The sequence below is a fragment of the Agelaius phoeniceus genome, chromosome 11, assembly GCF_051311805.1.
Source record: "Agelaius phoeniceus isolate bAgePho1 chromosome 11, bAgePho1.hap1, whole genome shotgun sequence".
NCBI lineage: Eukaryota > Metazoa > Chordata > Aves > Passeriformes > Icteridae > Agelaius > Agelaius phoeniceus.
The window spans coordinates 10,729,790-10,753,920 of NC_135275.1; the positions used below are offsets into that span (position 1 = coordinate 10,729,790).

General features: G+C 42.0%; 1 protein-coding gene across 8 annotated transcripts; it reads left to right on the plus strand.

The window, feature by feature from the left end:
• The first annotated feature begins 1,360 nt into the window (after positions 1–1,360).
• On the plus strand, positions 1,361–23,784 carry CCDC66 (coiled-coil domain containing 66). 8 transcript variants are annotated; one of them, XM_077184497.1, is made up of 19 exons: positions 1,361–1,505; positions 2,468–2,532; positions 3,283–3,305; positions 4,156–4,573; positions 5,406–5,541; positions 5,712–5,815; positions 6,736–6,854; positions 7,611–7,787; positions 8,565–8,696; positions 10,687–10,937; positions 11,297–11,381; positions 12,174–12,335; positions 13,739–13,886; positions 14,354–14,437; positions 15,454–15,932; positions 16,906–16,943; positions 17,193–17,449; positions 18,362–18,489; positions 23,384–23,784. In XM_077184497.1, exons 1-19 carry the CDS (start codon positions 1,495–1,497, stop codon positions 23,462–23,464), a joined length of 2,898 nt encoding a protein of 965 aa, XP_077040612.1. In that variant the 5' UTR covers positions 1,361–1,494; the 3' UTR covers positions 23,465–23,784. The 8 variants fall into 8 exon arrangements, with proteins under 8 accessions (XP_077040612.1, XP_077040611.1, XP_077040616.1 ...); XM_077184496.1 differs by lacking the exon at positions 23,384–23,784 and adding an exon at positions 21,945–22,792 and having other exon boundaries at positions 14,315–14,437; XM_054639976.2 differs by having other exon boundaries at positions 1,362–1,505; positions 14,315–14,437.
• The last annotated feature ends 347 nt before the right edge of the window (positions 23,785–24,131 follow it).

The following is a 24,131-nucleotide window of genomic DNA, read 5'->3' on the forward strand; positions in this document are numbered from 1 at the left end:
GCTCAATCTACGGCTCGGCAGCAGCGGGACGCAGAAACCGCCCCGGGACACGGCAGCGACGGGACGGGAGGGCTCCTACCGGGACACGGCTCCGCTGGGAGCTCCGCTCCGGCCCCGGGCAGTGTCCCCATGGCAATGTCCCCATGGCAGTGCCCCCATGGCAGTGCCCCCAGGGCAGTGCCCCCAGGCAGTGTCCCCAGGGCAGTGTCCCCCGGGCAGTGTCCCCAGGGCAGTGTCCTCATGGCAGTGTCCCCCCGGGCAGTGTCCCCCGGGCAGTGTCCCCATGGCAGTGTCCCCATGGTAGTGTGCCCATGGCAGTGTCCTCATGGCACTGCCCCCGGGCAGTGTCCCCCGGGCAGTGTCCCCATGGCAGTGCCCCCCCGGGCAGTGTCCCCCGGGCAGTGTCCCCCGGGCAGTGTCCCCATGGCAGTGTCCCCATGGCAGTGTCCCCATGGCAGTGTCCCCAGGGCAGTGTCCCCATGGCAGTGCCCCCCGGGCAGTGTCCCCATGGCAGTGTCCCCCCGGGCAGTGTCCCCAGGGCAGTGTCCCCATGGCAGTGTCCCCCGGTACTGTCCCGGCTCTCCCTGCTCGGCTGCCCCGGCTCTCCCTTCCCTGCCGCTCTCTCCTCTCCGGACGGGACCGTGCAGCCGCCGCTGCCCCCGCAGTGCCGGGACACCCGAGAGCGCCGTGCCGCCCTCAGCCTCCACCTTCAGCCTCTCGCCCCTCTCCTACCTTGTCCGCTTTGCCCAAACCACACCAGAAAATAAATCAATAAAGAAAATAATTGAAATGAAATGAAATGAAATGAAATGAAATGAAATGAAATGAAATGAAATGAAAATGCGAGCGAGCAGCCGCCGCCCTCCCGCGCAGCGCGGCCGCTCCGGAGGCAGCGGCCGGCTCGGACTCTCCCCACACCGATCTCCTGTCTCCCCCCGCCCGCCCCTCGTTCCCCTGCTTTCCCTCCGTCCTCCGCAGCTGCTCGAGGCCGGGGATAATCGCCCGGCAATTGCTTCGCACCCTCGGCCGGGCTGCGAGACCCCATCCTCCGGGACAGGCAGGTGCAGGACCCATCCCCGGCGCTTCCCGGGGCTGTGCGGGACTCCATCGGACCCGTCCCCGGCGCTCCCTGGGGGCGTACGGGACTCCATCGGACCCATCCCCGGCGCTCCCTGGGGGCGTACGGGACTCCATCGGACCCATCCCCGGCGCTCCGGGGCCCGGGCTGTGCGGGACTCCATCGGACCCATCCCCGGCGCTCCCTGGGGGCGTACGGGACTCCATCGGACCCATCCCCGGCGCTCCGGGGCCCGGGCTGTGCGGGACTCCATCTCCCAGCGCTCCCGGCCGCGCCGCCCCGCAGTGCTGCGGGTGCCCATTGGTGGAGGCACCCCGCGGGCAGCCAATCGGCGCGCGGCTCCTTCAGCGGGGCGCGGAGCTGAGGGCGGGCGATGCTCGGGGCTCCGCGGAGCTCCGCGGCCGCCGGGCAGCGCCATGAACCTGGGGTAAGGAGAGAGCGGGGCCGGGCGGGATGGGACGCGCTCCCCGCGGGACGCGGCTGTTCGGGGAGTGACGGGCCCGGCCCGGCGGAACGCATCGGTTCCGCGCCGGGGCGCGCAGTGCCGCGCGGCCGAGGGAGCAGGAGCGATCTGCGGGACAGAGCTGGGGGCCAGCGACCCTTCCCGTGGGAGGGCCTCGGGATGGGCTCCGGGAGCGGTGCGGGGTGCGATGCCCGGGGAGCGGTGCGGGACGCGATGCCCGGGCCAGCGTTCCGCGTTGTAGCGTTCCGCACTCCCGGCACAGAGCGGGCCGGGCCCCGCTCACCGCAGTGTCCCGTGCTGAGGTGCCCCTCACAAAGCTGCGTGCGAGCTCGAACCGCGCTCGGTTTTCTCATTGTTAACGTTTTGTAATGCAATGTGAGGATAAAGCGGTATTTGGAGCGCTTATCGTCACGTTGGATTGTCCCAGCGCACGGAGTAAAGGAAGGCAGTTGGGCATGGACAGTGCCACGTTTTTCGCTGCTCCCAAACGCTTCTAACAGCGCTTGTTCCGCTTGGGAAGGTGAATTGTTGTGCATGGAAGCACAAGCAAAGGCTCTTTCCAGAATACAGCCCCGCTTTGTGATCAGCGCTGGCCTTCCGGGAGGCTTGGTTAGCGATTTGTGATTTATATTGTTGGATTATTTAATTCTTGAGGCATATTGCTCTGTGTAACGATATAGAGTGGCACCTTCAGTGTTAAAGATCTGCAGCAAGCAAAGGTGTAGTGTTGTCAGTATCAATAGAACTACACCTTCTTCAAGATATGTTGATTTCTTTGTTTTAAGTAACTTCTCAAAACATAGCTTGGGATGTGAAGGACCATCTGGAACAACAATAATTGTTCTTGTTATGAATGTTCAAATCTTACCATTATCAGATTACTTCATATTTCAGATTCCTCTCTCTCTCTCTCTCTCGTTTTGCAGCGATGGACTGAAACTCGAAACTGAAGTGCTGGATGGAAAGCCTAGGCTAATTTTAGCTTCTTCTGGTATTTTTTTAATTTAATCTTTAAAGCTTCTTGAAGTTAAACCTAATATCCAAGAGACATAAAGCGCAGCTTTCCTGAAATATTTTTGAGATTAGGAAGCTTGTTTGTGCATTGTTATTTATAAGTCCTCTCTCTCACCAGCTCGATTCTCAACAGTAGGTTGATGATGAATTCTGAGTAGTCTGTGCACCAGGGAACAGCTGGCAGACAGTCTCCACTGCTTAGCTTGGCACTAAAATAACAAGTTAAGTGCTATTGTGTATCAACTGGCATAACTTGATGGTAATTTCTGTAACTTTATAGCAGGTTACTTGCCAGGATAAAAGAGGCTTAATAACACCTTAATTTACACGGCATGACATCATTACAATCACGTTCTTAAAGCAGCTTCAGTATTTGTGGTAAACATTTTTAAATTTCAATAAGCAGTTTATTTAGGCCAAATCTCACTACTACCATCTGAGATAATTATTTTCCAGTATAAGTGTTAATAAATTCTATTTCTGTGATTTGTCATACATATGTCTCTGCAATAAATTCCAGCTTTGTGATTTGCCAGACATACATTTCTGTACAAGTCTACTTTTCCTAACTGTTCTGCATAGTCAGGGCAGATGGTACAGGAAAAGTACTTTCCCCCTGATTTACAAAAATCAGATGAATATAATGTTTTACTAATTTCTCAAGATTGTTTTTCAGGGACAAGTTGTTATTAAATACTTTCATATGTTTGCGTTTGTTTCCCAAAAGATAAATCAAAGCCTGCTATGAAGGTAAGTGTAAAATTTTTAGAACACACAAATTCACTATTTGTTAACAGAAACTTAGAGAAATTGAACTGTTTAAATACTTGGAAACAATTATATTTATGAAAGAGAGATATGTCCTTATGAGTCTCTTTTAACTTGAGATATTTTGTTATTTCTCAGGTTTATAATAGCTGTTCAAAAGGATGAATTCAAAGTTTTGTGACTATTTTTACCTTTCAAAATGCATTAGTTTCCTTGGCCAAGAAGTTAGAGCAGCAGAGGGAATCATCTAAATCAGAACTTGCAGAGACCTTAAAGGGATTCTGGTAAAATAGAGATCTGAAGTGTGTTTAATTTCAAGTTTGATCATACAGGCTGTCTCTGAGTAAACTGCAGTGGAGTGGGTTTGGGAAAGATAAAAAGCAGGAAAAGGTCCCAATAGACAGGAAATAATTACAAGTTTGCACCAAGGACCTTGGAAAGAATAAAACTTAGTTCAGAGTGGCAGAATGAGGACTGAAATACTGCTGGCTGTGTGATGAAAATATGTACCTATGTGGAGCCAGGAAACACCTGTTCCCATTCAGAAACACCAAAGTAGAAATAATTCTTGTTAATTCTTTTAAATGTCATGCTACATAAAGTTATTATTCATACAGTTGTTTTGAAATACTCAAATTCAGGTGCTGTGTCCTCTTCCAAAGTTTTCCTAATACTTGAGAAGATGTTTCATTAGCTCATACAGAGTTACTACTGATGGAACAGAAAAGAAAAATGACACTTATTTTCTTGCTTCAATCTTGTTTTCATTTGTTACAAATACAATTTTTTTTTTCCTTATTTAATAGATGGTGAAATCTTTTTGCTTTAACAGATGGGTAATAAAGCCAGAGCACCTAAACAGGCATTGAGAATAAAGCACACCGGACTCATCTTGAGGCCAACACAAAATGCTTGTATCCAGCAGGAAAATTTAACCAAGCCAAGGAGTGAATCAAGCTTATCAATGACAAAAGGTGAAAAACTGCAAGTCAATAAACACTCCTCACATGAAGCCACAACTAAAAGTTACTCTTCGATTTTCCAAAGAGATAAGACAAACAGATATCCTGATTCAGAGGATCCTAGTATTGTGAAAAAAACTAAACACAAACCTCACGCCCCACATGTATCAGCTGAAGACTTAAAAAGTTTGGTGTGTTTAACACAAGCACAGCTTCAACAGATCTTGATGATTGTTAAAGAAGGAAGAAGCATCTCTGAGGCTAATAATGAAAAGCAAGAGGAAATGGGTAAGATACCAGCCATTGGATGCATTTGTTCCATGGAAACAGAGCAAAATGGGAAAGCTTAACTTGGAGTTGATAATTTCAGGTTATTTGCACATTGTAGAGATGTTACACTTAGGTTGGATGGTCTCAGACAAAATACCATTTGCCATTATGAATGTGACATTGTTACTGTGAGAACCAAGCATTTTCAGTAAAAAAGGTTGTTTGTTAGATTGCCAGTATTCTGAAGAGCAGACCAGCAAGAAACATTGTCACTGTTCCATGCAAAATAAAACCCATTTTACAGTGGGGGGAAAAACACAGAACTGCACTGTAGCACTGCCCAAGGAGAAGGGCCCTTCTGGCTTGTGAAGAGTTCAGCCTTCCCCTCTGTGTCTCAAGAGCAGTTCTGCCATTTTCCTGTGGCCAAAGTTGGATTTGTGTCTCTTAGCCTAACTGGACTATTAGTGGTGAATAGTATTTTTCTTTCCCCTCCCCAGTTCACACTCAGAAGTGTAAGAACTGTTGCTCATCCTCCTTTATTGCATCCTTCCTCCTGTTGGTGGATGTGTGCAGGGGGTCAGCTTTGGCACCAAGAAGAAGACATCCTGCAATTAATTAGAGTCCCAAACTCTGAGCCCTTTGCAAGAATAAGTGATTACTACATCCAGCATTTTAAAAGTACCCTGTGAAGGTCTAACTTACGTGCCTTAACTATATAAGCAGGGCTGAAACCACTTTTGTTCAATTGTGGGGAATCTGCAAGCTTTTGCTGCTCTCAGAGTATTTACTCAAAGCTGAAGCAAGTTTAGTGGCTGTATATACATTTTTATATATTTATGTTCTGCCACAGCTACTAATGAGGCATCAGAGGAAGATGTTACAGCACCACTCCAGAAAGATTGTGAAGTGTCCCCAGTCCCAGATGAAGCAAACTCTGATTCAGGCAGGAAACAAGAAGCACATCCACAGCCAGGACAGAATGTTATGTAGGTACATTTGTGTTACTGTGTACAAAAGCTGTGTCTCCAATAAAGGTTCATATCGTATGTTCTTAATAACAAATATCTTTTATAAATACTAATTAAAAAGTTACCTCTAAAATTTTAACAGATCAGCTTTCTAGATAAAAATCTTCCCCCTCCTTCCTTTTCTCTAGAAAGGATTCATGGAAACCTGCTGACTTGTTTAGTACCTTGGGTGAAAGAGAAGGGGAGAAAGCCTTATTGGAACTTAAAAAGGCTCAATGGAAGAAGGAATTAGGTATTTATGATGTATAAAATACATTTTTGATATATCTTTTATTACACTCAGCATGCCAAGAAATTTGGTATTCCTTATGCCCTTTTAAATTTACCTAGATCAGTACAGTTGCTATAAATTGAAAAGTAAATAAGGCTCCAAGACAGGTTAAGATTCTTGAATTTCAAAAGTTTATCCAAAGATTATAAATTCTTGCAAGAAACACTTCTTTGCCAATTAAATATTATCTCAAATATATTGTTATGCTTTGTATTTTAGGTGCTACATGCCAGCAGTTTTGTCACATTCTGACAGTAATTGACAGCCATTATCATTAAAAAATTCATTTGGTTTTTAATGGGAACAGCATCTACAAGCATGACTGAGTGTATGAAATTGCAATTTGAAGTTGAGAGAGTTTCCAGTCCAGCCCCATCACCAATCAAGGGAACTCTCCAGAGGAAACAAAAACTGCTAAATACAGTAGTAAACTCTCTCTGACAAATTAAGCTTTTTATGATTCACATGGACAAGTGCTTTGTTTTGGTTTGAAATTGGATTTAGACCATTTGGTTTCAAGGTTTAATTCTGCATTGTCAGTAGCTTCCATTATGGCTCTGTTGATTTTAATAATACTACAGTAGCTCAAGACTGGTGTAACAAAACAGAGAGTTCATATACTTGGTTATTTGTTGGTTTTCCCTGGGAAATTGTTACTCCAGTGTTTTCTGTCTCCCCAGAGAGACTCCCCACTCACCTCTGCATTGCTGGGCAGATGCCCACTGTGCTCTTAGGAGCAAGGTCCTGAGGGATTGGCCAGACTCTTGTGTCCATTTCACAGTCCAAGTGACAGGGAAGACATGCATTGCTTTTTTATTTTTTTTAGCTGTTAAATGTTTGCAACAGGAACTCTAGTAAGAGTTTGTTTTTGTTTGTTTAAGATGAACAGGTAGCGCTGAAGAAGAAGCTGAAAGAAACTTTGGAGGGAGAAGTGGGTTATTTCTGGGCAAAACTTGGCAGTAAGAAAACCCCTAAAGTGGAAACACCTGACCCAGACCAGGTAAGACTGTCTGTAAACAAAAGAGCACAGTTTGCACAGCACTGTTGCAGAACAGTGTAACTCCTAATTCATACAAGATTTTATTTCTGTACAAATTCTCTAGAATCCAATATTGGTGCTGCTTTAAGCCTTCTCAGGGCATGAATTGCTGCAGCTCCCTGGTCCACACTTACTTGTTGCTCCAGGTCATAACTTTTCAGCTTAAGATCTTTATAGCAGGAACAACCCTTTCCTGTCCCTCCATTTAGATTCCTAACTAAAAAGTATAAATCTTTTCTTGTTCTTTTTGGGGGAATAGTCTCAAATTTGATTCCTGGCTATATAGTTACATACATTGTTCATGAGCTCTCACATATATTTGCTTGCTTACATAATTAGCACAGCCAGTATGACATCTAGCTTTTTAAAAAGGTGTGATTCTGAAACCAGTGTGTTAGATAAATGCATTATGCTCTCAAGAGACTTCTTCAGTGAAAATTATTGCTCTTAAACAGAAGTTAGGGTTGTATCTGCTATCATTTCTTTCAGCAAAAGCAACTTGCACTTTTTTGTGGCACATTCAGCATTCCTAGCAAAGTTTTCACTCTGTCCTATAAGAATTTGTTTCAAATCTACATAATTGATAACTAGTGGATAAATAATGCTTAGTTACAAATTTGGGCTGAGGTTTTAATGAACAGCAGCTTCTAGAAGTATAATTTTGTTAACAAACAGAAAAGGTGAACTAAAGTCTTAAAATGGTCCCTTTGTTTGCAGACAGTACTTGCAGCTGACTCAGTCCATGGCACTGAGGAGAGCTCTGCCTGTACAGCTGCTTTAGCCACAGAGGCTGATGGAGTTGCACTGAATGTTCCAAGAGCTCCAGCTGGGCAGACTTCTGAGTCCAGTCCTTCTGACTTCCCAGCTGGCAGTTGTGCAGCATTGCCTTTCAGGGTAAGATCTTTAATGTGTGCAGGGTATTTTTACATATTTATTAACAGCAAATGTTTGTCTCAATAAGTTCTTTTAAAACAGAAGATTTCCTTAGACCTTTTTGCTGTGTATAAATAACTTTTTCTGAATGAATGTTTACCAAAATATCAATGCTTTGGAGACAGCACTTCCAGGCTGATGTGAAGAACAGTACTAGAGGTGTGACATGCAGTATTAATGAGTTTTTAAATATGTGCAGAAGAAATAGAGAAGTGGGAACCGATATAAAATAAATTATATTGATGGCAGAAGGTTCAAGAAGTAGGTCTTAAATTATGGCTTTTAGGCAGTGATTGAAGAGAGGTTTTGTTAGCTGGCATTGGAGGTTTTCAGTGCCATTGGAGCTTATTAAATAGTACAGAGATCCCTTAAGCAGAGACAGAAGAATGAAGATGGCAGCTCCTTAATTTCAGACAGATCACTGCTAATTAGATTGTGGTGCTGAATTTGCCTGGAACACAGACTGAGCAGTGAACCACAGGAAGAAAAAGGAATTTCTGTTCATGATACAAATAAGTAGGGTTTTCTGGAGTTCAAGTTAGAGTAATATTCAGAATTCATCTTTCTATTAGTAGTCAGGTACTTGCTACAGTTACAAAGTTACATCCTTTTATTGTGCTAGAGAAAGGCTCAGTTTTGCTCACCTACTGAAGGCAGAGCTTTCTGCCAAGTCCTTGTTATGTGGCTAGAGAAGATACTTCATTTTTGGTAGAAGAACTAGCAGTTATCTTATTTCAGGAAGCTGTGCCACAGGAGCCACCTTTTAGTGCTCTGAAACATGAGCAACAGAAGAAGTGGCTTGAAGAGTTGGACAAGCAGAAGGAAGAAGCTAAACTACGAAAATTAGAAGAAAAACTTAATTTATCAAAGGTATCTGTGGTTTAAAGAAGTCTTTCTCTATTTTTGTTTTAAGAAATAAAAAATTAAATTAGTGAAGTGGCAAAAAAGATGAAATTTTGTGCAGCATGTCTAGGTTTTCACCATAAGGATACACTTACTGAACACTGAGCCAGTGGCTGGTCACTGTTTCAGTGTCTGGTGTGTTAGAGGGCTTGCTACAGGGATGGAGACAGTGACAATCAAGGAGAAGATAAAACCCTCTTTCACTACATTTGAAGCGAGAGAGAATCAGGCATTAGTTATTTTCTGGCCAGGATGTGCCAAGGAAAATGTTCCAAACACACATTTTTGCAGGATTTTCCCCAAACTTTATACAGTCAAAACCCATAGAGACACACTGTTTTTAAGTTAATTCGGGTAGAGTGGAGCAAACCCCAATATTCAGTTTCCCACTGGATCCTAACTTGCTTGCCTCCAGTATTAATTAGATTTTCATTCCTACCAGATGTCTCCAATTCTACCAAAGGCAGCATCTGAGAGTAAATGTTTTTTAGATGGCCACTAATGTTTTGTTGATGTTCCCTTGATGGCCTTTTATCTCTCTGGGTATCTTTGAGCTACTCCTAGTCTGATACTGTGTTCAGCCCATCTCCTTTACAGTAATGCCACATCTCCTAAAAATGTCCAAAAAATTCCTTTCCCCAAGGCCAAGTCAAGCCTAACTAGAGAGGCAAAATAAAAATTTACAAGTTCTATTTTTTCAAACAGTAGTAGTTTCTTTCTCTTTTCCACCATGCATAGAAGCACTTGGGTTTGCAAGGTGGTGTAGAGATCATGGCTAAACACTTGGGAAAAAGAAAATTTGTGCAGACTACAGAAGGCGAGAAAAGATAACTGAGTACAATGTATCACAGTGATGGCAAAATCCTGTTCCTAGAAATATTTTTTTAAATACAGGCATGCAGCTATAAAAAAGTTTAAAAGTAAGCACTTTTCCAGAGAGTATGAAAGAAAATAGCCTTACCTTTCTTTGCTCCCCAAAGCCAGCCTTGCTGCCAGGGTGGTTACAGACCTGCACACAGCACAATTCTTGTCCCTTCCCAAGTTGCTGAGGAGGATCAGGCTTCCTTTGTAAACCGAGTTTTTAACTGTGAACAGAAAACAGCTGGGCTATGTTCCTTCATTAGCTGCCTTGTTAATTGGGTGGGTGTGCTGTGGAAGGAGGGCTGCAGGCACCAGGGTGTCACCCTTTCCTTTTTGCCATGAAAATGCAGTAGTAAGATGTTTGTGCTGACCAGGTGTTAGTGTTCAGGAACACATAATCACAGAATGATTACATGCAGGTGCTTTTATTGAAGAGCTCTGGGGGTCAGGGGTACAGACACAAATCTGACTCCAGCATGGGTTTGGGATGAGCACATTTTTATACCCTGATCATTATATAACTACATATTAATTATTAAACTTATATTGTTCTATTGTATACATTGATTTCATCCAAGCATGGATTCTTGTAATTTCCATCAAACCCCCCAAATATTGTTTCTCATGATTCCTGTTATGCTTAAACAATAATTATATCCAATTACCAAACAATCATCACATTTAACAATCATCATTTATCATGCAACAATCATATCATTTATCATAGTCATTAAATGATTATACAGGTGCAGTTTCACATAATCCAGTAAAGCCTCATTTAACATTTTCCCAGGGCCTACCAAGCCCAACCTTTCTTTCCAACTCCCCTGAATAGCCCATGATTTTAGAAACATTTTATCCCTATGCTATCACAGGTATGGATCAGCATTATAATCTGTGATTTGACTTGCATTTTAATTGTCTTCTCACTTAAGGAATTAACTGCTCTCTGCATTGTAGCTTTTCAAATGTTCCTGGTGTACGAAATGTGTATTGTCTGTTTTATTAACCACACTTTACACTTTATAGACACAGTGTAACTGAAAGCTTTCTCTTTTTTTTCTTTTTCTGTTGTTGCTGCTTAATACTTATTTAGGCAGAAGAGCATGACAGATGGGAAATGCATTTTGATTCTTTTAAGAAGCACTTCAATGCTAATGCACAACACCCCTTAAATGGAATGCACAGAAAGCCTGAAAGTCTTTCCTTGTCACCAGACCCCAAGGACCCGGCTGCTTTCATTCACCCTTTGTCCCCTGCAGCTTTAGGCAACCTCTTGCCCTTACAGATGGGAACTGCAGAGAAAGCTGCTAAAAATGGTGCTTTGGAACAATGTCAGAGAGTCAGGTGAGTGAGCTTTGTAAGGGTTATTATTTTTCCAGCCAGTACATTTATTCTGGTACCTCCCCAGAAAAAAAAAAAAAAATCCTTTACATTCATTTGACTTTTGTTTTTGTTTCAAATACCTGTTGTTTCACTGTTGAAAGACACAAGTGTTGCCAATGTTTACTAATGAAATTTACTGCAAATAACCTTATGTTGTTCCTTAATGAAAAGGACTTCCTAATCTATGAATTAATTTATATATTAACTTATAATTAACAGAATAACCTCAATATGGCAATGCAACCTAACTGATTCTAATTAAGGAAGGCTTAGGGATTATTTTGCCATGATCAGAGCCACTGACATGTCCCTCTGTTCAGCTTCCTGCGTTCCATGACGGCGCTGCTGGACCCCGCGCAGGTTGAGGAGAGGGACAGGAGGCGGCAGAAGCAGTTGGAACACCAGGTACACTCGGGTGTTAAAGCCTCACACTTGTTAATAACAGAGAGGATGAAAGGTAATGTCTCATGAATAAAGCATGAGATTTAGTACCAGAACCTGGGGAGGCACTTGACTTTTACACTTCAGATGACATGTGCATTGTTTGGCAGTATTTCCTTCAGTCAGACTCTACAATTCTCTTTCAATATTTGCACAAGATTATTGCACTTCTGTTACTGAATTCCTGCCTCAAAAAAAGGTACAGTTCAGTCCTTAGAGTTCTAGCAGGTTTGTGTGCATTTTTCTTCAGTCTGCACTGTTATAAGGAGGAGAAATCTGATATTTACAGATTCCCACTCCATGAACCTTTAGTTTTTTATCTACTTCACTAACATTTACCTAACCTCTGTGGCACCCTAACAATGTGTGTCTCTAGCACGGTGTGAAAAAGTCTCAATATAAATGTAGAGACTGTTCTGATCACACTGTTATTCTGCTGGATCAAACTCCTGGATTACCAGGAGCTTTTTAACCGATAAGGTGAAAATCAGACCTTCATCTCTTTACAAGAAAAAAAAAGTATTTTCTAAAACATAAAAAGCTCCTTTTTTCTATCTGAGTATTGCAGACTGCTCAATTGGGCTGGTGGTTTTCCAGAAACAAAACCAGGAGTGTTTGAAATAAATTATCTCCAGGTTTTTTTTTCAGTCGTCACAAATCCAATCCTACACATATACAAAAATACATTCATAAATACCTTACAATATGTTAATGTTGTATCTTTTACTTTGTCCTTTTTTTTCCTGATCCTGCCAGAAAGCAATAATGGCTCAGGTGGAAGAAAAACGGAAGCAGAAACAACTGGAGGAAGAGCAGAGAAAATGGGAAGAGCAACAGGAAGAGCTGCGCCTGGCACGAGAGAAAGCACAACTGCAGAAACAGTTTGAAGAAGAAATGCTGAAACAAAAACAAAAGGAGGTGGGCCTTGGATTATTTTAGTGCAGATAGTCAGTGATAACATTGAATTTTGAGGAAAACAGTTCTTGTTCCTCACTTGCAAAATTTTGCTCATCATTTTGAAAATGAAAACTATCCAAAATATAGAGTTTCTTAATAAATATACAACACCATACAAGAATAAGGCCAGATTCTTTTTTTGAACAAGGGCCTTTTCAGAAGAGAAATTATAAGAACTGGCAAAACCAGAAATGTGGTTGTAAATAGTGCAGAAACATCCATTTTAAAATGCAAATTTAAAATTAAAAAATACCTTAAAGTATGTGGTCCAGTCCTTGTTATTGGTAACTTGATGCTTTTAAGGTGCTTCAGTACCATGAAGTTAATCCAAGTGAATGTGCTTTCAGTCTGAATTAAAGACTTCTTAGGATGTAGTCTGGAAAAGACAATTTAAAAGTCATTCAGGTTCTCCATCTTTCCCCTGCATAGCTGTTGCTGAGCTTTACACAGTGCTTTCATATTAACCAAAGGCAGGTTTTTACCTTTGGTAAATACAGATTTTGCATTTCTATCTGTCCTTTAACCCCTGTGGAAGGTTAAACACTTGGTCTGATGTTTCATTCATTCTTTTGGAGCAGCAGAGCTATTACTGTTTGCTTCCTCTTTGGAACAGTAGCAGATTGCATGGTGTCATAAGACAAGGTGATTCCAGAAACATTCTTCTCCAGAGCCTGCAGAAATGTGGATTGCTGATTGCTCTGCATTTTCTGGAAGGAATTGTGTGGCATCTGCCTGTAGATGCTTGAACAGACTGGTTCAACATGGGCAAGCCATCCTCTGTAATTGCTCAGCTCCTTTGGGGTGACAGCACCAGCTCTTTCCAACTGCAAATGCAGGACGGAGTGGGATCAGCTGCTAATAACAGTTGGGAAATGAGATTTTCCTTGGCCCAGTCTCCTCCTGCACCTTGAACCCACTGAGTCAGGGAACTGTAACCCCCTGACATTTGCTGGGGAGCTTTTACTGTCTCCTTCCTGTGCAAGTAGGCATAAGGTGGGGTTTTATTTGGGCTTATTTACTTTCATTTGGGCTGTTTTCATTTCATTAAAGCACATGTTACAGGAAGTCACAGATGGCTGACATCAGATGGCATCTAGAAAAAGAGGAATTTATTAGAAGGGAAATAAATGCTCATTTTTTAATGCTAAGACTGAAGATCTTTCGTTAGTACAGCAGAGGTTCTGAACTTATAATCACAGAAATTATAGGTTACATACTGTACTTAACTAGTTTTAGTTTTGAGAAAAATATTTTCTCTAAATAAAAATACATATAAACCTTGAGGATTATATGGTCATTAAATAATCCAATTGATTTTATTCTCAAATAATCACATATTTACCTTATTTCTTTTTTTATGAAAGGAACTCGCAACTCTTAAAGCCAAAGAGCTTTATCAGACAATGGAGAAAGCTCAGGAATTAGCCCAGGGATCAAAACAAGACCAGCACATTCCAGCCCTGGCTCAGAAGGCACATGACATGTCAGAACTTCAGAACAGTCTTGGTGGTGGCAAGTATAAATCTCACACTCAGTTTCCCTGTTCCTTTGGTGGTTAAAAGCGAGTTGTTTCTGGGATTGGGGTGGTTTCTTTTGGTTTTTGTTTCCCTGTCTGAATTTGGGTCACAAACCAAATTTAATTACCATTTATTCACCTTTCAAACAAATCTAAGTGTTAACTCCTATGGAGAATATTGTGTTTTAGTAAGTTTCAAATACTATATTGCATAAAGGAAGAAATGCAGAGCTGTTGGCAGGAATGCACAGGAATATTCAGACCTGTGTGCTGTCAGATTTCCAGTGGAAAAGGGAGAGCATTGGCATTTGGACCACAGTTCTCAGTATTGCATTGAGCTCTAAACCACAACAGCCTGGTAATTCTGTAGCATAGTTTAAATTGAACACAGGTTACTAAATGGAACAACTCTACCCCTTTTCAGGTGATACAGAGTTTGACAACTGTAATTCTGGCATTTCAGCACAAAGTCCTGATTTCCCTGCAGGTGTGGAGAGCCCCCCTGAGCTGCAGGGCTCCCCTCGGAAGGACACGGCGGTGCAGACAGGTACAGAGCCCACAGCTCACTTACTCTGGCACCTCCACACTGGCAGGGGGGGCTTGTTGGCAAACTGAGCCACATCATTGGCACTCCCAGGGAATAAAGCTAGAAAGAAATACTTGCACTGACACAGTCATGTTAGTCTGTCACAGTGTACTACTTTATTCCTCTATTTATCACTATTTAAAATAAATTGCATTTCTGGATAGTTGTTACTTACGGGTTGTTAGAATTTGTGGTGAGGAGCCAATCACCAAGCGAGTCCCAGTGAGCTGCCATTTATCAATTACAGAGCAGGCGATAACGGGCGAATCGCAGCGCTGGGTGCAGCCGGGCAGCCTCCAGTGCCCCAGCGGCTCGTGCCCGCCCGGCCGTTCAGCCTCTCTGATCCACCATGGCTGGGTATTTTCCTGTGTTCTCTGTGTCTGCACCCATAGGTGCTAGGGGGTCTTTTCTGCCTTTGGGTGGTCGTTTGGAGGAAGGCTCCCGTCCTCTCTCTCAGCGTTTTGATGACCCTGCAATAGCCTTTACCATATGTAGGCGTGTGGCTACATGTAGTTACATATTGCACATTCGGCTTTTCAGCATATTAGCTTCTGACATATTGTGGTTTAAGCCTTGTGACATTTTGCAATATATTAGCCCATTATATTTATCTTGTGGTTTTTCATCGGCTTCTCCTTTTGATGAACAAACTTGAGAAATTAACCCTTTACACTGGTGACAAATCCCATAGTCTGGAATGCTGTGTCAACTTAGGGTCACAAGCCACGTAGGTCCAAAATTTTAAGGTAACTTGATTTGGTTCTCCAGTCTTCTGTGTTTTATCCCTTCCTCACTGAGTTTACTTCTACAGGTCCTATCTGTCTTCCACAGAAAAAAAGAATAAAAAAGCATTATAAAACTGTAGCAACCATTTTTTAAATAAAATAAGTAGTGGTAGATTGATACATATACAAAAGTCAATCAAGTAATTTGAATAGCTCAGACTTGGAGTTAAAATACAATTATTTTTTTTTTAGATTGCTTTAATACTTCAGCATACACAGAGTCAGCTGAGGAAAGACCTGCATGTTGTGAATCGCCTGATATTTCCATAGAATATAAAGAAATGTCTAACAGCAAAAAATACCAGAAGGAAATGCATTATATGGATAAAAATAAACTTCCAGGAAAAGGGACTGGTGGCATTTACAGTGATCTATATGAGCAGTATGCAAGAAAAGAAAGGCACATTAAATCTTCGGAAAAATACAGCAAAAGACCTGACTGGAACATAAACAAGCCTGGGAAAAGATACATTCCAGCCTCAGAAAGGTACCCCAAAGCTCTGCAGAAACAGAGGGAGGAGAACAAGGTGCGCCGGCAAATGGAGCTGCTGCAGCTGCTGGAAAGGAACAGCCCTGGGCGGCTGAGCGCCAGAAGGGGAGGGCACTCAGCCAGCTCTGCCTCACCCCGGGAAGAAACAGCTGGGAGGAGGAAGGGCCACAGAGGCAGAAAGGTGGGTCACTGTCTGCCCTTTGTCACTGTCTGAAAACAATGACGTGTTTTAAAAACTCTTGTTCCCCACAGTTTTACCTGGGTGGGAGTTCAGTTATGTAAGTGGAGCAGTGAAATCCTCCTATTGCTCATCCTTAGGTCAGCACTGTGTTGTTCATCAGGAGCAGAAGAACAGACTCAGATTTTGTGACTGAGTTTTTACTGGCATTTCAGTCTTCCAAAGTGTTGATTCCTTTTCATTTGCTGACTAACACTGATTCATGATGTAAACAGAGGTTAAATGCAAGCAGTGTGCAGGACACAGTGACATCACTGACTTGCTCCTTTTTGTCCAGTCATTGTGTTGTGCTGACAGGTGAGGTTCAGCAGCACCTGCTCAGGAAAACAATGTTTTATTTCTGCAAAGAATATGGATTACTGAGGATACCACAGAAATGCATCCTTCTTACTGCAAATGGAGTCATTCTCCATTTGCAGTAAGTGTTAGATCAGTAGAGCTTGTGGCTGGAAAAAAGTCTTTTGAAGAAAATACTATCAAATATATTTTTAGCTTCTCTCTTACCCTCTCTCTATATCCATAACTTGTTCACTCTGTATGCATAAACACCTCACTCTCTCACACATTCAAATAACAGAATTCTGGACCTTTCCCTTAATATCTTGGATTGAACCTTTCAGGTTTATAAATTCCTATGTTCCAAGGACAGGAGAATAGACATAGTATTTTTGATAGTGCTTAGAGCTTCTAAATTCAGAAAATTGGAGCAAGTCCTCCTGTAATTTGTTGATTTATTTCATGGGCACTACAAGTCTCTTAAATGTAAATCTTTGATAAATACCTTTCTCCTGAACCCAGGTGAAACAAGTCCTTTTGGAATTTCAGAACAAACTTTCTCTGAAAAAATCAAAGCTTTTAATATAAAAACCACAGAGACTTTTTGGTTTTATTTTTAACTTTTTTGGTTTTCTCCTAGGAAGAAAAATATCATAAGAATCACTTGAATGAAGAAAGGTAGGTCAATACTTTGCATTATTACTGAAATGCATGTGCTTTTCTTTCCTGATTTTTTTAAAAGAATTTAGATACATCTAATTGTGTACTATTAAAGATACACAAGACCATACAGATTGCAGGTATAAAAGCAGAATAAATAAACAAAAATCTTGTCCTTCAAAGATTCTTATAGTCTCTGTTATTTGAGAAAATCACATTGCTGAAGTACTGTTTGAGCTTTTTTCTAACTTCGGTTGTTCCACACAGGTCGGAATCACCACCCGTTCCAGCAGTTAGGAACCGATTACTCCAAGGCCAGCAGAGGCAGATGCAGGCTCCTCCTGTGCCGGTGATCGAGCAGCTGGGGGGCAGAGAGCTGGACGCGCGGGCAGCCTCGCAGCGGAGCAGCCCCGCCGCCGCCAGCCCGCCCTGGGCGCGCTTCGTGCCCTACGTGCGCACCCGGGAGGTTTTCTGCCTGCCCCCGGAGGCACCGCCCAGCCGGCCCTCAACTCACCGCACCCACGGTAAGACAGCACCAGGGAGGGCAGAAACCTCACCTGCAGGGCTGCTGCTTTAGGCAGCCTCGAGCTGCTCTTTACTGCACTGTGCAGGAGCCTCTCTGTGTCACAGCTGTGCACAGAAAGGCTCTGCAACCAAATCATATTCGCTATATTTGCCCAATTATCCCATCTTCAAAAAAAACCAAACAATATTAAAGATAGCAGCAATTTCAATTGAATAGCTTAAAATATATAAAATCGGATACACTTGAAATATTGACAATACAATTTGGTTAAAATAAGGGATAATTTGGTTCCAATAATAGAGCATAAGCAAAAATAACCAGGCGGGGTAGGGAGTGCAGGGTCCTTGGACCCCTCCACCTCACGGAGGAGCTCGCCAAGTGAAGACTCCCCCCTTTGTGTCCTGTGTCAATGCCATCTCCTCCCATTTTTGATTCATCACCCTTCTACCTCCACCCTCATCACCACCTTTACTGCACATGCTCCACCACTCTTAGGTGGTCACACCACTCTTTGGGGGCCATCACTGATGAAGGCCTCTCCTCTTCCTCAATGTCCTTTAATTCACCTTTGGGTCACACATGCCCACCAAGCTAGTATAATGTAAGCCAAAACTAACATAACATAAGATAATATTATATTTAAGCATCAAAGCAATAAATCAGCAAAGCAAAAAATATGTTATTGATTTTTTGTTTGTTTACCTTTCATGAAGTATGACTGCACTTTCTTCCTTACTGTATCAAGATTGGAGTTTAGGAATCTAAGTGTTGTTGGATTTAAAAATAGATATTATAATCTCAATAGCAACCAACCCCTGATTTTCATAAACTTTCAAAATCTGCTGCTTCAAAATTAACAGAAAATTAATAAAGTGTTTTATTAACTGATTTGATGTATATTTACTTTTAGATTCTTACCAAATGCCACAACAGATTTTTAGCTCAGATCATGTTAGAGATCCTCTTCTGAATCCTGATGCAGTTACAATCAGAGAGAGACAACAAGAAATTCTCAAAGGATTGTCAAAATTACGACAGGTAAGAAGAAATTTATTGGCTAACTGTGCATGTGTATGTGTGTGTGTGTGTATATATACTGAAGTAAAAATCATCACATCATTATCTTTAATTCTATTTCCATCATTTGATTTATATTTTGGGCCCTGTCCTCTACTTTTGTTCCATTTTACTAATTTTGTTTTTCACCTGTTGCTTCCATCTTTGGACAGTCCTTAGAGAGAGAATATGGACCCCTTAGTCCTTAAATCAGCTATGAAACAGTGAAGTGCCTGAGCAAACTTGAAACCAAGAGAAATTACTTTGTTTGGTGTCCAGGTTTCTATGGTTAGGATTGTTTATAGAGAATGTATCAGTTTCAGAAGAACAGAGGTTTAACACAACACTAGAACCTTGTTAATGAGGTTTCCCCTCTGCTGTTTCCAGGTCAGGACAGAACAGTGGGGTTGGTGGGGTGGTCTCGTGTCAGGCCTGGAAAAATACTGAATTTGCAAATTGAAGTATGAACACTTAAAAAATCCTTCCAAGACTGCTGCTACTTGTTAACATGTAAAAAGCAAACTCAATATTTGTCAACCAGCCAGGTTTTCTGAAAAGCAAATGAAAATGAGCTTGAAGGCACAGACACAGGAGCTCCTGAGCTAAGGCTGTGTGTGTTGGTGTGCATTGCTCTCTCTGTAGTCAGGCACTGGCCATGGTTATCAGAGCATTGGATACTGCACCTGTTGGCAGCAAGGTGTGGCCATGGTCTCTGAAGCCACAGGTCTGGACATGCCCTTGAGCAATTCTCTTCTATGCTTCCAAGTGGCCTGACAGACCTGCAAGACAAAAAACTATTTACTTCAGGCTTGCCTTTTCATTGTGAAGAACCTGAAAATCAACATATACCAGTATCTTCCTTTGCTTTTGAATGGGTCCAAACTAAATGTACCTTATTGCTAGCAACAGGATTTTTCTCTGCCTTCAGAGAGGAAAATTTCATGAATAATCAAAGGGAAGAAAATCTGACAGTGAAGCACAACAAAATTAACAGTAGTTGAGGCTATTGATTACCTCTTGTGCTTTAGAAAGACAGAAGCACTGCCATGTACACTGTGAGAAACAAATCCCACTCTTAAATTTTTAAGAGTTTCAATAAACAATAATAAGGGATCATTATAAAGCAAAAGTTACCTGCCTGGGTGCATGGCAAAGCTAGTGGCACACCCACTTCCTCAGCTCACAGTCTTTTATACTGTTGCAGTTGCATTACTTCCTCAAATGCCTGCAAATTTAACTTGAGCTCATTGACTACAATCTTGCTTCAGATTTTTGCAGTGTTTGCACAATTCAGTAGTTGCAGATGTCAGCAGTCTAGGGTGGTTTTGGAGGCCATTTTTAGGCTTGGTAGTTTTCCTTTCAGGGTCTTTGCTCTCCACTTTATGCTATCTTAGATGTACATTTTGCAATAGCCAGCATATCTTAAAATGCATCTTTCACAGGCCCACTTACATCTTGTGAATGCCTTGCTTTCCCTGTTACACTGCCCACAAATGATTACAAATCATTTAAAATCATTAAAAAGCAGTTTAAAACTTTCAATAATTATTTGCAAACAATTACAATCTAATAATTAAAGCAAATAAATTGTAGCAAAAGCCAACTACTACAGAGCCATTTATAACATACCCACAGTGCTTCAGCAGTAGGTAAACTCCTTGTGCAAAAAAAGGCCCCAGGTCAGTAAGAAAAGTTGTGACCCAAGAACACTGAAAGGCTGCCAGTTTCTAACAGCTTCTACACTGGTTTCACTGGATCTGGTCTTCCCCACTGCTCATTAACATCCTTGTTAAATATCTACAGCTTTGAAGCATTTTGGCTTCTGATCCAAAGGAATCTACTCCACAGCAGGGACTGCAAAGTAAAGACACCTTTACTGGTGCCAGGGGCATGAGGGGTCAGCACACCCATCTGCACATCCCAACATTGCCCATTTCACACCAGCTTTTATAGAAATCTGACACCAATCCCTGCCACTTACTTATCTTGGAGTCCCAGATCTGGGGGGTTGGGGCCTTACATAACCTGTGGTTTTCTTATCTTCAGCTTACAAATACAACACTCCATTCCAATCTAACTCACACAAATAACTACATCTTCCTTTGCTACACAGAGACCTTCATGTTAGACTTATGGGCCACCTCTACCTATTTCACTGATTACACTCTAGTTCCATATCTGCTCTAGCAGAACCTATGACTTTGCATCTTCAGTTTTCTGCTGCCACTTTGGGAGTTTTCCACTGGTTATCACTGTTAGCAGTTGTGGTGAGGAGCCAATCACCGACAAGTGAGTCCAAATGAAATGTAACTTCCTCGAGCTCTTACAATAGCCTTTACCATAGATAGGCACATAGCTACATATAGTTACACATTTGCTTAGTTAGCCTTTCAAGATATTAGCTTCTGACAGTTGTGGTTTAGGCCTCATGACAGTTATTTTGCAATATTTTAGCCCGTTATATTCATCTTTAGCTGGTTACATCTATCCTTGTGGATTTTCTATTATTGGCTTTTCTCCTTTTTATAGTCTTTTTAGCAACCTGATGAACAAACTAAGGCATGAGCTCATTACAATCACTTTCAGCTGGTCAGGGCTAGGTCCCTGTTTGGGAAGCAGTTGCAGTTATCACTCCCAGCACAGGGTAGATCCCTCTTGGGATGCAGTCACAGTTTGCAGTAACCCCTCAGCCCCTCACCTTGCTGAGACAAGTCCATGTTCTGAATTTCACTGCACTTACCAGTGGCATTTTGTTGAAGAGTGAAGCCAGATTCAAGGTACAGCTTGATCCCTGTTTGCTGAGGCTACAAAAACCCTGGTTATGTGAACAGGTTAAAGTTGGCAACTCAGAGAAGCCACGTGAACTTACAGTCAATTTTGCAGTGGCTAAAAAGTAACAGGTTAGTCTTTCAGTAGATCTTGGTTCTGCAAGAGAGTTCATTTGAAACACGTGGAGTTCCTTTTTAAATACCCTGGCAGCTGCAGAAGGCATTTAAGACATGAGCTGTTCCATTGCAGTATACCTTGTATACCAAAGTATTGCACTCCTCCTGATGTACAGATGACACCTGTTTTGCTTCAGTTATTTCACTGAGAAAGTATGAATGGTGCAGGATTTTGTCTGAAACACAAAAAGCTGAGTTGTCTGTTTCAGAAGATTGTCTAGTCTTGCTCTTCTGCATTTATATATACATATATATAGAGTGGATTGATAGTTTCAGAGTACATACATACCTACCTATATTTACAACATATTTAGGCATTGTTTTGTTTGGGGGAATTCACATAATCACATAATTTCAACCAGTCTTTAGTCTTTGAACTCCACGCTGGGCTGGTGCAGAGCCCAGGGGGAGTGGCTGACCCAGGGAAGAGGAGGGAGGCTGAGTCTGTCACTGCATTTGCTACAGGACAGCAAATCTCTTCCTGTGTCTCAGGTCACAGCAGCTATAGGAGCTAGCAACAGACTCTCTTTCCTCACTGAGGAAGTGGATAAAAGTCAGTGGATAAGCTGAGCAAAGAGAATTATTTGTGAAAAAGAAGGGACAAAGTTTAAGAACGAGGACTCACCCCCAGGTCAGTAGTACCCAGAGCACCCATTGTTCCTGAGGCAGCAGCACCGCCAAGGGCTGCAGGTGACAATGGCTGGGTGGGGACACACCCGCGGCTCTCTGGGGAGGCATTTCCCATTGCTGAGCCCCTTTCCCGTACCTGAGCAGCCCTTGTGACACACACTCAGCTGCCAGCTTTCAGGGGTACTTGTTCCTCAACTCTTGGTCTATCTAGGGCAGTTTATTTTATAACTTGGTTTTGTAACATGCTTCTAAATGCAAAAAAATGCTCTGCAAAAATACTAATTATTGACACAGAGACTGAAAACACTGAGCCATTAATAGAAATAAGCAGATCCTGTTGATTAATTAGAAAGCAATTCATCAAGTGATTGAAAGTAGGCAGCCAGGCAGCTGCTGCCTTAGAAGAAGCCCAAGTGAAGTCTTGCAGGCTGCTTTGCTGACTTTCCTCTGGTGCCACCAGGAATCTGTGCCTGAATTGCTGTAGGAGCTGCTGCCTTGCATTAGGTCTGGAGTGAGCTGTGCCAGCAGCCTGTAACTCTTATCTTTGAGAAAGGCCTTGTAACTCCTGAGAAAAATAATTACCTTTTCATTTTTAAAAAACAAACTTCTGTGGTATCAAATTATTTCTGACAAGTCTAAAATAGATGGAGAGCAAGGGGCCAGATGTATCAATATATATGATCCTGTTAATTACAGTAAAAAAAATTTAATTTATTCACATACTTGTCATAGTTCTATCATGTATGACTTGATAGACAGGGATACATTTCCAGGAGTTTTTTGGTGACAGGTTTTCTCTATCATCAGTACTTACCAGAACCATTGACACAGCAGGAACCTTGAACCTTCTGACAGTTTTCTGAGCCTCCTGAAATGTCAGACACTGGTCTGGTTCCAGTGGCCCTGCTGCCCTTGCTCTGAAGGGAATTGTTTGTGTTTAGGCTAAAAGCCAGTGCCCATCAGGGTTTTGGGTTCTGCTTCATTCAGGAATTCACTGCAATACTGCAAATGCAGAGACAGTGCACAAAGGGATGAGAAAGTTCCATTTCATACCATGGAAAAGTCCCTTTCTTCCTCTGTGTGGTCATCCCTGGAAACTGGCCTGGCTTCCACTCCAGTCACACATCCAAGGCTGCTGTAGAAGGTCCCTCTTCCCTGAGGCTTTACTGTTTTTTCTGAAGTTGGGTACTTAAAAAACATTGGGCCTTAACAAGGAAATTGTTTTTAACTATGAAACAATGATGCTACATTGCTTCAGGCTGTGTGAGAGGACAGAACATTCACATTTGTATTTGTTTCAGGGCCTCCTGCAGAAGCAGAAGGAGTTGGAGAACACTCTGATTCCCATTGTAGCTCAAGAGAACTTCATGCCACCGTTTTGAGAGGTGCATATGAATGTTCTGAACCCTTAAAGTGGAAATGCACAGCACTTTGCTACTGTAATTAATTACAAACCACCTCTAGCTTTTTTATGAAAATTAAATTATGAGAATTTTGATAGACTACAGGGTCATGTTACATTTTATATTGAAGATAATTTAGACTCATCATGGTTTGTCTCTTTAGAATGGTTTTCATGCTACTTGAATACAAGTGTCAATTTAATATAAACCACCAAAAACATGGAAGTAAACTTGCATGGGCTTTTGTAGAACTCAGTGTGTGAATTTTGATAAATAAAAAGATTGAGATGTATTCTGAATGGCTTTAGTTATCTCTGTTGGTATTTTCAGCTATACAAAACTGCCTGTATTTCAATATTAAGCCACCTTTCAGCATTATACTGTGAATATCAACTCAAGTACTCCCAGATTCTAAGACCACAGCTCATTACACAATCTGGTACAATTCATTGATAAAAGGGAGTTCTTTTTTCAGAAAAATTACTTGCCATGCTTGGGGGGAGGGTAGGAAGCTTTACACTAGTCTGGTACCCGTTCTTAACTTGAATAAATCAATCCACTCTCTATAGAGGGCAAGAATCAACTTCAGGCAAAAGTCTATGGGTTTTGCTTGTTTTTTAAAAACTGCCCTTTTTAACCAATAATT